Source organism: Pan troglodytes, chromosome 11 (assembly GCF_028858775.2).
Source record: "Pan troglodytes isolate AG18354 chromosome 11, NHGRI_mPanTro3-v2.0_pri, whole genome shotgun sequence".
Lineage (NCBI taxonomy): Eukaryota > Metazoa > Chordata > Mammalia > Primates > Hominidae > Pan > Pan troglodytes.
In genome coordinates, this window is record NC_072409.2 from 352,619 (window position 1) to 369,887 (window position 17,269).

General features: G+C 52.4%; 1 protein-coding gene across 12 annotated transcripts in view; it reads right to left on the reverse strand.

Moving 5' to 3' along the window:
* The window catches only part of CACNA1B (calcium voltage-gated channel subunit alpha1 B), a 248,727-nt gene that overhangs the window by 48,569 nt on the left and 182,889 nt on the right, over nucleotides 1–17,269 (reverse strand). For 11 of the 12 annotated variants that reach the window (XR_010148796.1, XM_063788039.1, XM_063788036.1 and 8 more), the window contains 3 exons: nucleotides 5,257–5,373; nucleotides 4,795–4,860; nucleotides 2,948–3,039 (listed from right to left, as the gene is read on the reverse strand). Coding sequence is in view for 11 of the 12 variants with exons in the window: in XM_063788039.1 (XP_063644109.1) it covers nucleotides 2,948–3,039; nucleotides 4,795–4,860; nucleotides 5,257–5,373 (275 nt within the window). In the remaining variant the exon portion in view is untranslated. The remainder of the gene's footprint in view (nucleotides 1–2,947; nucleotides 3,040–4,794; nucleotides 4,861–5,256; nucleotides 5,374–17,269) is intronic. The other variant, XM_063788041.1, reaches the window with a different exon arrangement.

The window sequence follows — 17,269 nt, forward strand, 5'->3', positions numbered from 1 at the left end:
CCCTGCCCTACACAGCAGGAAGCAGGTGACCTGCCCTGTGCTACGGAAGCTTCTGAGCCTATCTTCTCACTCTGCCCTACACAGCAGGAAGCAGGTGACCTGCCCTGTGCTACGGAAGCTTCTGAGCCTATCTTCTCACTCTGCCCTGCACAGCAGGAAGCAGGTGACCTGCCCTGTGCTACGGAAGCTTCTGAGCCTATCTTCTCACTCTGCCCCGCACAGCAGGAAGCAGGTGACCTGCCCTGTGCTACGGAAGCTTCTGAGCCTATCTTCTCACTCTGCCCTACACAGCAGGAAGCAGGTGACCTGCCCTGTGCTATGGAAGTTTCTGAGCCTATCTTCTCACCCTGCCCTACACAGCAGGAAGCAGGTGACCTGCCCTGTGCTATGGAAGCTTCTGAGCCTATCTTCTCACTCTGCCCTACACAGCAGGAAGCAGGTGACCTGCCCTGTGCTACGGAAGTTTCTGAGCCTATCTTCTCACCCTGCCCTACACAGCAGGAAGCAGGTGACCTGCCCTGTGCTACGGAAGCTTCTGAGCCTATCTTCTCACTCTGCCCCGCACAGCAGGAAGCAGGTGGCCTGCCCTGTGCTGTGGAAGCTTCTGAGCCTATCTTCTCACTCTGCCCTACACAGCAGGAAGCAGGTGGCCTGCCCTGTGCTGTGGAAGCTTCTGAGCCTATCTTCTCACTCTGCCCCGCACAGCAGGAAGCAGGTGACCTGCCCTGTGCTACGGAAGCTTCTGAGCCTATCTTCTCACTCTGCCCCGCACAGCAGGAAGCAGGTGACCTGCCCTGTGCTACGGAAGCTTCTGAGCCTATCTTCTCACTCTGCCCCGCACAGCAGGAAGCAGGTGACCTGCCCTGTGCTACGGAAGCTTCTGAGCCTAACTTCTCACTCTGCCCTACACAGCAGGAAGCAGGTGACCTGCCGTGTGCTATGGAAGCTTCTGAGCCTATCTTCTCACTTTGCCCCACACAGCAGGAAGCAGGTGGCCTGCCCTGTGCCATGGAAGCTTCTGAGCCTATCTTCTCACTCTGCCCTACACAGCAGGAAGCAGGTGACCTGCCCTGTGCTACGGAAGCTTCTGAGCCTATCTTCTCACTCTGCCCTACACAGCAGGAAGCAGGTGACCTGCCCTGTGCTACGGAAGCTTCTGAGCCTATCTTCTCACTCTGCCCTACACAGCAGGAAGCAGGTGACCTGCCCTGTGCTACGGAAGCTTCTGAGCCTATCTTCTCACTCTGCCCTACACAGCAGGAAGCAGGTCCACTAAGCACAGGCCAGATCACATTCTTCCTCCTCTCAAAACCCTCCGATGACTTGCCTCGCTCATCAGAAATGCCAAAATCCACATGACTGCCCATAGCGCTGTGGGACCTGCTGCCCACTCTTTCCCTGACTTCACCCCCATCTCGGTTCCAGCTCAGTCCACTCCAAGCACCCTGGCCTCTGCTGGTCCTTGAACACCTCAAGAGCACCCTGCCCTGAGCAGCCACCCTGGATGCTCCTGCACGGAGTCTGTTCCTGGACACAGCCAGCACCAGGGGCTTGCAGGGTACAAGTGGGTCAGAGGCCTGGGTCCCCACCTCCGTGTGTCTGTGTGCCCAGCCCCGGGCATAAGCTGGGCCCACTCCTCACTGATGACAGCCGGAGGCAGGGGGGTTCCTGCAGGGCTGCTGCTTCAACCTGTGCTGGGCCTGACTGATAAGGGTGTTCCCAGGGAACACGAAGTTCAGGGAGAAACAGAAAGCTGTGAGACCAAAGGCCTCAAAACTAAGGCTGACTTCATAGGTTTGCCTTAAGTCTTCCGCGGCATGAGGCAGAATAGTAATAAATGATGAAATAAAACTAACGCGGCAGCTAAAGCCCAGACAAACAACATCATTTGGGGACAGTGTCAGCCTAAGGGTGCTTGCTTATGTTATGCAAAGAAGCAAGAGTCTAAGAGGTCTCTCCAGGCAGCTCAGCAAAGCAGGTCTGGGTCTGAGCTCGCCCCAGCGCGCATCTGCAGGCAGGGTGGGCTGTGTTGAGCATCCCCCAGGGCTGGCTGTGCAGCAGCCCAGTGCATTTGCATACATGAACTGAAATGGTAAATCCCTAAAAGAGCTCCTTCCTCCTGTCCTAGGCTCGTGAGTGATAAACGGTGGGAGACTCAGGAGGCAGGAAAACATGTTCACCCACCTCCCTTCTGCTCCCAAGTTCACTCTCAAACCAGGATGGCCCATAGCTCCTGTTCCGCGCCCAGGAACAGCAGCTGATGCTGAGGCCTCTCCTGGCACATCTCCACCAGGAGATCTCGGAAGGCCCCGAAGCTTGTGCCATGGCCTCTTGGCCCCTCCAGGTTCTGCCTGTTACTTGGCTTGGCTGGATCCAGGAGCCCAGGGAACGGCAGCTCCCATGAGAGATGGTGGAAAATAAAGGTGTGTTCAGATCAGCAGTTCTGGTCAGTTGGGTTCCTTGGGCCACTGAGTAGCTACAAACTCTGCTGGTCAGTTCCCCCTGTTGCCCTACTGCCCTCGATCCCACCAATCCCTGTAATCAACAAGGGCGCAGGTGGAAAGCTGGAGGCCCGCACTTCAAGAGAGCCCCTGCTAGGCACCTCTGTCCTCCCAGACCTCTGCCTGGAGCCTCACCGGAGGCTCCCAAGCTGTCGCCAGGGAGCACAGACGAGGCAGCAGAGGCCGGCCTGGCCCAGGGCTCCCAGGATGACCTCCCTCAGGGCTTCCCTTCAGCCTGTTCTGAGACTGGGGCAGATATCAAGAGCCTTTGGAAAAGAGGAGCAGAGAGAGGGGAAGAACCAGAAAGGCCTGCTGAGGGGAAGCCAGTGGGGTCGGGGAATTAGAAATGGGTGGTCTCTACGGTTGACACCCAGCCTTCTTCATCCTGAGTAAAGCAGCCCCTGATGGAAGAGCAGACATTGGCCTGGGCTGACCGAACAACACACCTGAACAGCAGCATCAGGGCTTGCAAAAACGTCCGGAAGTTGTTGTGGCGGTTGATGCTGGTGTCATCATCCAGGGCAATATTCCCAAACACCTGCAATGGAGAAGAGCAATGGCACGGACACTGCTGGGTCTGCAGGAGCCGCGCCAGGTGGACCGAGCCAGAGAGGGTGTGCGAGCCATACAAGGACCCCACATGAGATGGGCGACTGCCCCACACCAGAGAACTCCCACCCGGGAGAGGCCAGTGTGCATTCCCAGTATAGACGCCCTCTCCGTAGCTACACATGTGCCGGCTCCAGCTCTGAACCTGTCCACAGATGCAAGTCCGAAACACTCACAAGAACGGCCCCGAGCTAAGTTTGTGAGGCCTCTGCCACACGTAACACAGGAAGTGTTTTCAAGTCGGATCATCAGCGACTCCAAAGCAGGCATTATGTTGGTAACAGGTCTGACAGATCATGGGAAAATGTCTTCTTAAAACATATGCAACAGTACAACGGGCTTTTTATCCATTTTAACTGACTTTTCCACAGTAAGAAATGCAAATGGGTCAGTAATTGTACTCAGCCCAAAATCTGGAATCTGGCTGCAAATTTATGAACTATGACACATCCACAAAGATCAGTAATGTATGTGCTCTTGTACATCCACAGACCAAAGCAGGAAAAAAAGATGTATTTATTTAAACAGCATCAGATCTCTGCAAATTTTAAAGCAAGAGAACTCTTCAATCCCTGAAATAGAGTTTAGAAATCAGTTTTCCGTGAACCTTTGAAACACCAGCACCTTCGATAACAAATTAACACTCGGGTCCCTCTTCCATCCCTGCTGTTGGAAAAGTGGTCAGATGCCAAAGATTTATAACTGGGACACTGCTTTATGTTTTTTTAAATGCTTTTTCCCAAATAGCTGACAATGTGTTCTTTCTAAAATAAAGAAAATCTAAATTATGCAAGCCAAGTTTGCCCAGCGCAAGGATCCGATGCGCTCCTGCTCACATTCTCAGGCAGTTTTCCCCAGTAGCATGTAACCCCCTGCCGCGGGTCAGGCCTGTCCTTCAGCGCGGCTGCCAGACTAACAGGATAACCGACCGCTGCTGTGCAAGCCACTCGGCAAACACAGCTGTGCTCCGATGCGCCTCTACCACACAGCCAGCACCCATTCTGACCTGTGCCCCGACACCCTACCATCACTGGGCGGGAGCCCATGCAGCCCTCAAGAACACCACGGTGCATCCACCTGGAGAGGCGGCAATGGGCCGAGGGCCAGAGCTGCCCCACACCAGGATGGCCCTGGGCAAGCAGCCCAATCTTGTGGTGCCTCCATGTCCTCCTCCGCAAAACAGTCTTTCTGAGGGTTACGTAAGTTTAGGCCGGGCGCGGTGGCTCACACCTGTAATCCCAGCACTTTGGGAGGCCAAGGCAGGTGGATCACTTGAGGTCAGGAGTTCAATATCAGCCTGGCCAACATGGTGAAACCCTGTCTCTACTAAAAATACAAAAATTAGCCGGGCGTGGTGGCACACATCTATAATCCCAGCTACTTGGGAGGCTGAGGCAGGAGAATCGCTTGAACCTAGCAGGCAGAGGTTGCAGTGAGCCAAGATCACACCATTGCACTCCAGCCGGGGTGACAAAGCCAGACTCTGTCACAAAAAAAAAAAAAAAAGAGTAAGAAAAGAGGATTACGTAAGTTCAGCAAGTGCTCAAAGCAGGATCTGGCTCACAGAGAATGTTTACTAAGGCTCAACTGATTATGACGATGATTTGACAATCATGATCAGTGCCCCTCTGCTCCAGGGCACGGGAGGCCGGAACCGCGCTCTGTCCCAAAGGGGAGCACCCACCTGCATGCCGATGATGGCGTAGATGAAGAACAGCATGGCAATGAGCAGACACACGTAGGGCAGGGCCTGCGGAGACAGGGGCCGGTCAGCTACAGGCACCTCCCAGCCACCACGCCCAGGCCTCTAGCTATGGTGGCTGGGCCTTTGAGGTCACACAGACCTCAGCCTACTCCAGCTCCATCCCACTGGCCACCAAGCCCCTCCACCAAGTGATGCCCCAGTTTCTTTATCTCTAACTCGGAGTCATGAAACCCACCTCAGGGTTCTTGTGAGCATGACCAAGGGAACCTACAGATGACTTAAAACGTCTTTATAAATGACAACAGGACAATGCATACAACCACGAAACCTGCATGCCATACCCTCTCCCAGCCTCCCAAAGGAGGGGCCACTGTGGTGGGGGCAGGGGAAGCAAGACGGAGGAAGGCGACAGAAAGCATGGAGGTCCCCCGCCTGGCCCACCTTGAAGGACTGGACAAAGGTCCACAGCAGGATGCGGATGGTGTAGCCCTGGCGGAGCAGCTTGATCAGCCGCGCAGCTCGGAAGAGGCGGAGGAAGCTGAGGTTGATGAAATTGTTCTGCAGAGAAGAGGAATTGTTCTCTGACCTTCAGAAGCCCTGAAAGCGCAGGCAAGCTGCTGCCACCCTACAACCTCTTCCCACATCCCTGTGGCCCCAAAGAAAAGTGGTTAAAAAGATTAAAATAAAAGGTCTCTGCTTCACAGTCTAAGCAGCAATCGGCCACCAGAAAATCTTCCAGAAGTAAAGCTTGTCCTTGCAAATCACTTCTCATGCAGCAAATCAGAGAAAACCTCCTTGGCTCTAAGGCCCCTCCCCACCCCCAACCGTGAGCAACAGAGAGAAAAGTTCTCCCAGGCATCTCTCTGCTGCCAGGTGAGCTGGGAGATCACCTGTGGCTGGGCCTCCAGCAGTGACCACCTCTTGCAGGACACGGTCAAGCTGACCACGTGCTGGGCATGACTGCTTCTCCACCCAGCACCCCGGAAGGGACCCCCGCCCAGGCTTCACAGCTATGCCCTTTCCTCCCTGGCTCAGTCAGCAAAGCCCTTGCTTGCCTGGGACCCTCGCTGGGACCTGGCAGAGGGGCAAACACTTCCTCTGAGGCTGCTCCAGGCGTGTGCAGACAAGTTATGGAAGGTACAGGTGTTCTGCTGCTTACACCACGGAAGCCACCTCTGCAATTCACGGTCAAACAGGCCTCTGCTCTAGAGAACCCAGGCTGTCTAGTGTAGCTCCCTCATCCAAGGGGCTCAAAATCAAGCACAATGATAAATGGATAAACCTGGGACTCCACAGATTACCTGGCAGTAAAGCCTCCACGTGGCCCCAGGGCACTTGAATTACTGTACTGGCACATCCCTTTCAGGGAAGCAGGCTCTGGGGAGGTGTCCGTGCACAGATGGGGGTGCTTGTGGACCCAGGAGGCTTTCTGCCCTCTGTCTACCTAGAGGTCAGGTGCCCACACACAGCCTGAGAGCAGCTTCCTGCCACTGCAGCATTTTGAAATATGCAAGCAGCTCAGGCTCAGAGACACGTTCGTGTTGTCAGATTCAGTCATCAAATAAAGAGAACACAGATGTCGAATGAGACAGCAGCAGCAGGAGCACATGCAGGCGCAGAGGCGGTGAGGGCCTGGCAGAGCATCCCGACTCTCCAGGGCTACCGTTAGGTGGGAATGAGGTGTCAGTGGAGGGGTGGGCCTCACTCTTCCTTCCAGGGACAGTGGCCCAACCCGTACTGAGGACACCTCTGCCTAGGTCTGCCACTTCCACTGGCAGGGGCAGGGTGGCTGAGGATTCAACTCGAGGGACTGGCTCTCAGGCGGGATGCTGCAACTGTGGGAGCAGGACTGGTTTTGAATGATATCCATGGCCAGTGGGCACAAGGACGGGCTATGATCCAAATCAGCAAGGCAGCAGCAGTAGACCTCAGGGTGTGACCCCAGAGGGCAGCACAAGTGTACCTGTAGCTCCGTAATCTGCTTGTGCCAGGGAAAGAAAATCTCCATGGTAGACAAGATGGCCAAGTACTCTGGGCCACGAGGACCCACAGAGAAGCCAGCCATCTTAGAAACATGGGTGCAGGGGTGGAGGGCCGCAGTCCCGTGTCAAGAGACCCTTATGTAAGATGATGAAGCAGAGCCGGGGGTTGGAGGCTCCCACTCTGAAACCTTGTGCTCAGGGGGTCTGGAGGGGCAGGGACTGGGGCAACACAGCACCCACTGGCTCAAAGCACAGTCAGGCAGCAGCACAGACAAGATTCCCTGAAGACACTGGGGAAAATAAAGGCTGCCAGGTAAGAAGGAAGGACTGGAAGACAACAGGGCAGGTGAGAGGTGCGTGGAGAGTAACAGTTTGTCCAAATTACTTAATGCATGAATGCCAACCTCAGCCACCATCACTTTCTGTTTTTGTGGAGACCCACATTCCCCCCTTCCTCCTGGCTTCTCTCGGGGCTCCTGTGGGTACTCAGGAGAGGCTGGGAGCAGGAGACGGGCGCCCTGGAGAGCTGTGAAGACAGACGGTGACAGCAGCCACAGATGTTCGAGCACAGCGTGGCAGGCCGGGCACCATGCCAGCCGCATGCAGGAGAGCAAGGGACAGAAGCACACGCAGCGCCACGCCGTGCACCTGCACCATCACCTCTGGCCTCCGCCAGCCCCTCGGAGACAGACACAGCCTGCCCCAACCTCACTGAGTCCATGGCTTCTGCTGCAGCCACACCTACTTCAAGGCCAGGCCCTTCCTTACTTCTACCTGAGTTGGAAAAGGTCTGTGGCACCCCAAAGGCACACCATTGTGCCCTCAACATGGTGGCTGACTCACCTTGATGGGACAACAGTCCCTAACCCTTCAATCCTCAGCTTTCTCATCCACAAAGAAACACGGGGACACCCAGTCCAGGAGGTGAGGAGTACTTGAGAAAAGGGATTTAAAATTGCTCTTAGCACTGCAGGACACCGTGCCATGACAGTGACCACTGACTCTGGACCAAGACCAGCATCCCCTGTATCCAAGACCACCACAGCCTCTGGCCAGAGTCACAGGGAAGTGAGGGCTTGTCCCGAGTGTCAGCTGGGCACCCCACCCCGATCTGTGGGCCCCGATGTGGGCCAGGTACCACACCAGAGGACAAGGCCCAGCAGGTGCAGAAAAACTGCTCTGTGGCTCCCTTTCATTCTAATGAGACTGACAATTGAAGACAGGAAAGAGACGTGCATGTGCATGAGTAACATGTCAGGCGTGGATGTGTGGTGGAGAAAGAGGACAGGGGACAGACAATGTGGGGAAGGGCTCTCTGAGGAGGTGACACTGAGCAGAGGCCTGACTGGCACGAGCTGGATGCGTGCAGATGACATTGCCTGGGTGTTTCTGCAGCATTAAATGGTATTTTCTCAAAACGCTAGCTCTTCTGCTCCAATTGTGAATCGCTGTATCACAAACATTCACTTTTACACGACTCTGAAATATCTTCTACTTTATATTAATTTCCACAGTCACAGCTAAAGTTGGGTCAGTTACCAAATATCTTTGCTCTAAAATTCCTGAAGACCCAGCAGGAAGCTCCGGTTGGACCTGCACTCCACATGAGCTTGCTGACCGAGGCACATACACAATTCAGTGACATGCGAATGGGGGAGCTTCGGCTCCACTGCCTCTAGGGGCAGAGCCCCCTTCTTCTACTCAGCCCTACAAGAACCCTCCTGAATCATGAAGACAAAGACTGTAAGCCCTGCCCCTGAGCCCTGAACCCCAGGCCTGACCCTGCCCACTCCAAGGCACGGTCAGTCCAGGAAGGACGGAAGCTACAGGGGAGTCTGCAGAGGCCACCTGGGCAAAGCGGGGCCTTCTTGATTGGCTTGATGGGGACACAGCAGGTGGGAGATGGCTGCGCAACAGGAACCATGGACTCGCAGGGATCAGGGACAAACTCATGTCCTGCAAAGCCTCCCCAAATCTGAGCCAGTCCCAACAGGAAAAACTACCCTAGACACTTACCCACTCCAGAAACCCCACCTCCCTCTCCTTGGGCAGGTCTCAGGGAAGCCCCGCCCACGGCCAGTTCCCAGAATCAAATCGCTGCCAGGAGGGCCCTCAGAAGCCCTGCTGAATGCCCAGAGCCGAGGGAGCAAGTCCAGGAGGCCAGAGGTGAGTGGGTGCAGCCGCATCCAACCACACGCCTAGAGGGCAGTGGGCTGGAGTCCCAGGAACCAGAGGGCAGGAGAGGAGCAGAGCGAGCAAAGCAAGGACTTGCAAGAACCGTTCAGAGTCGTGAAACCAACCGTTTCCTACATGTGATGTTTTCATGGATGGATATTTGCATATTATTTACAAATTGGGGAGGTTTGAGCAGCAGGTGCACAACATACAGACGGAGACATGGGTTTTCGCATTGTATGTTGGTTGGATGGCGTGAGTCAGCAGGTAGGTTAAGGTAAATCAAGAACAAAAACAGAAAACAAAAGAGAAAATGAGTCATCAACACAAGCAAAAACTCAAACTCTGATTACTTAACTAGAAAATTAGGATTTTGGTAAACTGCATTATTTTTCTTAAAATATATCAGACCAAAACATATTTTTGAAGTCTGTAGGTTATGCAGACAAGGTGGCATTCATTTGCATTCTTGTTTGTAATGCAAATCCAAAGATGACTCACAGACACTTCTTTATTTATTTTTATTTCCAGGCAAAGAAATCAATGTCAGTTTCATGCTTGCTTGGAGCCCTCTCTCTGGGTGCCCTTGCTAAAACTCTATTTTGATTTTTAAGTTGGGGATGGGAACTGACACTCATATTTTTGCCTAAGAAAAAAAAGTGCATTCACAAAGTAAACATATGAAGTGGCTCCAAATGAAAAACAGACACACAAACAAAACAAAGCACCACCAGTCCACACGATGGCTTTCCCTTCATCTTTTCTCCTCCAGGCAGAACAGGAGATGACCTGGGCTCCAGGAGCAAGAGTGGCCAGGGGACAGCTGAGCTTTCCAACCAGCAGCTCTCAGGCCCCCAACCTGCTGGGTGTCCAGGGTTGGCAGGGGCTGCCAAGGAGGGCTTGCTTGAACCAGGGTCTGACACGACCACAAACAGCCCGGCCTCGACTGTCTCGCAGCTGAGGGACGGAGTGTGGGTTAGTCTGGCTGCCTGCACTGCAGCAGGAATCTGCCTTGTATCAAGGCCTCTGCCCTACACCAGGGCCTCTTTGGGGTGTCGGGAGGTTTCCCTAGAGCCCAGCTGGGCACTGGGGCTCTCTGCACATCTCTGGCGTCAGCCAGGCACCCTCCACTTTGTGCCCTCTCAGCAGCCAGCAGTTCCCGCCCCTCTTGGAAAGGAGGCGCACACACGCAGAAACCACCCCTCCTCACCAAGCTGTGTCCTTACAGCTGGGAGCTCAATGTTTCCATCACTGTATTTGATGAATAAAGATTTCTGTTTCCAAGGAGGAGGCCCTTAGGAATCAGCAATGCAGCCCACCTGTGCCTCTCGGAAAGCGCACTGGGACTAAATGCTTCCGGGCGAGACGCACAGGGAGGAGGCAGCCACTGGGAAACGCAACACCAGTGCTAGGGGGACTCAACTTTTCTGATTTTTCTGATTAAATGGCAGGTTTCAGCTTTTTTGCTTGGATTACTCAGATCATTAACTTTTTTAAATCATAAAGCATATCACATAAAAGATTACGCATAAATATTTTAAAGAAAAGTAAAACCAAGTATCTATATATATTCATCACGCAGCTTTACGAACGGAACATCACCATCACTTCCGAAGCCGTCTTGGGTCTCCCTTCCTCCTCTGCAGACGCAGCAACTACCTTCCCTTCTTGTTAATCATGGCTTGTCTTTTCAGCTTTACCAGAAACTCTGGAAATGCATTCTATGTTTGCCTGTCCCTGGCCTTTGTTGTGGGATCAGGCCGCCCGCAGGCTTCTTTGACTTGCGCACACCTATGCTCTGACCACAAACTGTTTCTGAGAAGCATCCACACTGTGCTGATGTCACTGGAAAGGGGTGCACACACAGAAACCCCCCAAAGCTGTGTTTCAATTTCACATCATTTGCGTATTTTCACTACGTTAGCAGAGACCCTAACAACTGGCACATTCTGTTGCCGATGGGCACTCAGATGCCTCTGTTTGGTCGGCAGAACGCTGGTGCCAGGAACACTTGTGTGAAAATGCCTCTGGGGGTCATCTGTGCAGGCACCCTCTGGGACACCTGCCTAGGAGTACAGTTGCTGAGTTGTACGCACATGTCCAACTTTTGAGGGGCTGCTGAGCCCTCCCAGATGCTGTGCTGGCTGGCACGCCCACCAGCAGTGCCAGAGTTCTGGTTATTTATATGTTTTGAAAGAGTCTTACTCTGTCGCCCAGGCTAGAATGCAGTGGCGCAATCTTGGCTCCCTGTGACCTCCACCTCCTGGGTTCAAGCGATTCTTGTGCCTCAGCCTCCCAAGTAGCTAGAATTACAGGCGTGCGCCATCATGCCTGGCTAACTTTTGTATTTTTAGTAAAGACGGGGCTTCACAATGTTAACCACTCTTGTCTCGAACTTCTGACCTCAGGTGATCTGCCCACCTCAGCCTCCCCAAGTGCTAGGATTATAGGCCTGGGCCATTGCACCCAGCCTTCTCTTCTTTTAAAAAAATTTTAATGTCAACATTATACTAGTCTAGTTAGAGAATGTTCACTCTTTTTCCGTTCTCTAGAAAAATCTGTTTAAGAGTGGAATGATCTTTCCTTATATTTTAAGTAGAAACCTAATATATAAGACCACTAGAATCTGGTGTTTTCTTTATAGGAAGATTGTTTATTGACTCAACTTCTTTAATGCTTTAATAAAGAACCATTTAGGGTTTTTCTCTCTTCTTTTGTCACATTCAGTCATTTATATTTTTCTAGTAATGTGTTCACTTACCTAGGTTTTCAAATGTACTGGCATAAACTATTCACAATATTCTCCTTCACGTTATTCACGTTACTCTCTCCTGTACCTACTGTCATGACCCCTCTCCCCTGCCTTACATCGTGTATTTTACCCTCTTATTTTCCTTTGATTAATCTTGCCAGAAGTGTGTCAATTTTTAAGTCTTTAAAGAACTAAGTTTAGACTTTATTGATTCTCTCTAGTCTTTGTTTTCCACTTTCTTAATTTCTATTCTTATACTTTTCTTCTACTTTATTGAGCTTATTCTGTTGTTCTTTTTCTAACTTTTAAAGTTAGATGCTAAACTCATTAATTTTTACACCGTTTTCTTTTTCTAATATAAACATTAAGGCTGTAAATTTCTTTCTGAGTACTGCTTCAGCTGTTATCTCATGAGCTTTAATATACAGTATTTTCATTGTTTTTCTGTTATTTATATTTTCTAATTTCCATCATTTCATCTTTTACCCATGACTTATTCAGAAGTTCGTTTCCTTAAAAGTGGAGAAGGTGCTGTTAGTGTCTCAGCCACACAGGCCCTGTGATCGCTCTGCTTCTGTCCACACTGGCTCCCAACGCACTTTCACGCCCCACAGCAGCACTTGTCTCTCTCCTTCCCCCTCTGTCTCTCTCCTCCTGCCTCCCCGCCTCTCTCTCTCTCTCTTATTTTTTTAGAGTTTTGCTCTGTTGCCCAGACTGGAGTGCAGTGGTACAATCATAACTCACTGCAGCCTCGAACTCCTGGGTTCAAGCGATGCTCCCACCTCAGCCTCCCAAAGTTCTGGGAGTACAGGCATGAGCCAGCGTGCCCCGCCCTCTTGGGTCTCTTGATGCAGGGATTCCCACAGGCTGCCAGAACCTGCTTTGCAGGTGGAGCCCATGCTGCACTCTCTTGCCCCTCACTGGGACAACTCTAACTGCCCCCATCCTCACCAACTATTCCTGGAAACTGTGATTCCAGTAAATCACATTTGGATCACACATTCTGATCCAAAGACAGGTGACACCAGGGGTGGTTCCTTGGAAGCCGACTCTAAGGATGGAAACCTTGGGGAGTGGCTCACTGGACAGATTCTCCTCTGTTGGTGGGTGGTAAGTGAAGTGACGGTAACTCCTGGTGTGCCGTAGCATTAAAACTGCTGAAACCTTCATCTTGGGCAAATCTGTAAAGGGTTGAAAGGGGTGCAATAACGATACCGCAAGATATCATTAGCATCCACAGGCTGTCAGGAATGGGCGCTGTAAGGATGGTAGAGCTGGTGAACCATGGCTAAGTGCCACCAATTACTCTGAGGAAGAAAACGTTACAAGTTGTCAATTAGCAACTCCAAGCATAACCCAAATGTAGTCTGTGTTTCGGATTGTGCTGACCAGCCTGGGATCAAGGGAGGACCAGGGCTCTAGAGAGGACTCCACAAGTCTCTCATGCTCCAACGTCAGCACCCAGAAAAGAAGGGCAGGCTCTGCCACGCAGAGGAGGAACACCAGTGTGGGCATGCCCCCAACACAGAGCTCTCAGATGCCCCGGGACTGCCTGGGCCTGCAGGAGCGTCCCCTCCCTGCTGGAGGACCTCACTTTGTCTTGCCTGAATACCTGCAGGAGTCTCAGCTGAGGTGGATGCTTTCCACGATGGTACTCACCCTCCCCAAGTTCCACCTCACTTCCCATGCCGGCCACTAGACCCACAACTCGAGTTTTCATACAGCCTGACTTGGGAAGCGGTGGTCCTGCTGAGTGAGAAAAAAAGGCTGCCCAGTGAAGGGCTGTGTGATATAACGGGTATGTGTGGCAGGAGCAAGGTGGGAGGGACTGGATGAGGATGGCTGGAAGACAGGCAGGATAAAAAACTATTTTTAATGTAGGGGAGCTTTCTCCCATGACTCAGGATCCAATACCCTGGCGAGGGCACCTGAGGCAGGTGCTAACAGGCTGCTGGGATGACTCCCAGGAGCTTGGAAAACCTCATAGCCCACATTAAATGACGTGAGGGTGCCAGAACTGCCTTGGCAGATGCTGAGCATAGCACCAAAAGGCTCAGAGAGGTAGGCATGCTAGAAAGAACCTATCATGTACGATCCAAGTGCCCACGAGCCAACCAGCTTCTCAGAGCGTTTTGGGAGGAGGGCACTGGCATCACGCACAAGGCCACTGGTGGTTCTCTTCTGCAGGCCAGGGTTGACGGGAGGAGATGCTGTCATGGAGCAGGGATTCCTTTGGGAAGAAGAGAAGGCTCTGGAGCTGCAGAGGCTCCATGGCAGCACACAATCACACGAGGCTGGCTCCCTTCCATGGCTGGTTGCCTGGAACCACCAGAGTGGGCGGTGAGGCCTCAATGGCAACCAAGAGCCCTGACCTGCAAAGGTCCACAGTGGTGGCTAATCAGCCATGGCATTGGCAGGACAAAGGGGCATTGCCAACAAGGATGCTGCTTCGGCTAATTGGCCATGGCATTCCTAGAGGCAGGACAGAGGGGCAGTGCCAACAAGGATGCTGCTTGAGATTAACATATGTAAATACAGAATTCAAAAGAATGAAAGTAAGTGAGCAGAAGGCTGATAACAGCCACCACCATGGACAAACATGCACCCTCCCGAGTCTCTCAACCAGTCAGTTTTCAGATCCAGGGTCCACAGCTTAGAGGAGAGACTGGGCCCCCTTGCAGAAGAATCCTACAACACAAGAGGGAGTCCAGACAGCAGCCATTTCTCTGCCCCTCCCCAAGGAGATCGGGCTCGTTTACTTGAGAAATTGCACACTGGAGAAAGAATACCCGGAGGTTTTGAAGGCTGTTGGATACAAGGTCCAAGATAACATTGATACCAAGGAACTAAAATGAGATTGCGGCTCCATCTCAGAGTGTGCGCAGGGGCCAGGACACCAATGAATCCCTGGCCCAGGCCCATCTCTCAGTGGCCTCATGTGCCCAGGCACAGCTGGTGTTCATTTGGCTAGTCCTAACTAACTGGACGAACCCACCACACTGGCTCCTCGACATGTGAAATAGACATAACAATAGGAAAGTCCTCAACACCGACACCCCCCAGCCAAAACAGTACATTATAACACTGCATCCAGTATGGAATGGAGAGGTTAGTGCCACCTTGAATAATTAAAAGATAAAGGGGTGGTTGGTCTACACCTCATTCCCATTTAATTCACCAGTATGGACCGTGCAAGAAAACTGGATCACAATGGATGACACTGGACTACTCCCCAGATAACTCAGGCTCAGTACCCACTGCTGTGGGAGATTTGGTATCTTTAATAGAACAGATCTACTCAGCCTCTGGGACTTGGCACACAGGTGCCAACCTGGTGAGCACACTCTTCAGCAGTCACTGCTAAGCAGGGTCAGAAGCAGTTTGTATCCACAGCAGACATTCACGGTCTGACCCTATGTCACAACATGGTCCAAAGGTACTCTTAATCATTTGGAATTCTTATTTTTATTTTTTAGAGACAGGGACTCACTTTGTGGCCCAGGCTGGAGTGCAGTGGTGTGATCATAGCTCACTGCAGCATTGACTTCCTGGGCTCAAGCGATTCTCCTGCCTCAGCCTCCTGGGTAGCTGGGACTACGGGCGTGTGCCACTATGCCTGGCTAAATTTTTAAATTTTTTGCAGAGACAGGGTCTCGCCGTCTTGCCTAGGCTAGTCTCCAACTCCTAGGCTGAAGTGATCTTTCTACCTTGGCCTCCCAAATCCCTGAGATCACAGGTGTGGCCACTGTGCCTGCCCAAGACGTTCCCTGCCTTGGCTTCCCAAAGCCCTGAGATCACAGGTGTGGCCACTGTGCCTGCCAAGACATTCTTCAGAACACCACACCGGTCCACCACACTGATGACGTTATGTTACTTAGATCAGATGCCCTGACGCACTCCAGAGCACAGGTGATAAATCTTACAAGGATTCATGGACCTTCCACGTCAGTGAAGTTTTTAGGGGTCCAGTGGTCTGGGCTATGCCAGGACAAGGACTCCAAGGTAAGAGACAAGTTAGTGATTGCACCTCACACTTCTACTGGGGGTAGGCTGCTTTGCGTTTTGGAGATGGCATAGGCCACTTAGGAAATACTGTTGTGACTCAAGACGCTGCCAGGTTTGAGAGGTTTCAGAGCACAAGTGGGGTCTCCAACAGACCCATGATGTGATAGCAGTGGCCCTGCCACTTGGGCCACAAAACCCAGCAACCCCCAGGGTCCTTGATGTGTATGTGGTAGGTAAGGACACTGGGTAAAGTCCTGGGAAAGCCTCCACAGAGAAGTCAGTGCAGACACCCAGCATTTGGGAGCAGGCCATGCCATCTACAGAACGGAAGCATAATGAGAGGGGCCAACCTAGTTCCTGGCCCTGGTGGCAGCTGTGTGTGTCACCAAGAGACATCGCTGTCTATGACACCAAAGCATCTCCCCATAGTGATGTGCTGTCAGACCCACCACAGGCCCAGTGAACAATGGAAGGGGTACCTCTACGACCGAACCCAAGCATGTCTAGAGGACACAGCACACAACATGTTGCCCAATCCCCCATGACACGCACCTCTGTTGACCAATGACGTCCTCACCTCACTCCCGCCATCACTTCATGGGGATTCACTACAACTTAGGGGGAAATGCAGACCTGATTTGTGGATGGGTTGCTTGGTATACTGGTGCAGGCCTCACTACAGCCTCACATAGGAACAGCCTGAAAGACAGAGGTGGAGCAGAGCCCTGGGCAGGGTATCTGGTCAGTTCTGTGTGGGGGGGGAAAACAAGTTGCCTGTGCTGAGGATAACAGGGTCCTAGGCAGGCACAAACGGCTGGTCAGGATCCTGGAGGGAACAAGGTCTAGGTGAGAGGCAGACAGATGGGCCTTGGGAACGGGCATGGGGTACAGGCCTTTGTTTTGCAAACCAATGCTCACCATGGGGCACTAAAAACCAAGCACTGGGATAAATCGACCAACAGATATTGGCTAGCCTCTGTCCTCACCAGCCCCAGTGTCCACACAGCAGACCTCTGGATAGGGTGACCATCGTGGCCAAGACCCTCTCAGCAGCATGATCCAGCCATGACCACTGACGATTATCTACCGGGAATGAACAGACAGCAACACTGGGCTTCCATCTGGTGCCATGCCTTGGGGCTGTCAACCAGCCACCTAGTGGTAAGCTGATTATACCAGAACACCTTCTCCTGGAAAGGGCAGTGATTTGTCTCATCTGGGATCCACCCACATCCCAGGTGTGGGTTTGCCTTTCCTTGTGCAGTACCATGACAGCACTAACATCTCAGAGATTTACCAACACAGGATTCCATATAACATCAGCTTGGAGCACACGCAGGGGATGCATGTGAGCCAGGTGACCGCGGGGTCCACTGGATCATCTAACGCAACACCACTTAGGAGACGCTGCCCTGACCTTAAAGGCAGAGATAAAATGCCGGCTTGGTGATACACTTCATGGGGTTGGGGTGCCGTATTTCAAGATGAACCAACGGCCAATCGATGGTACTGGGTGCCCAATCAGTAAAATGCATGGATC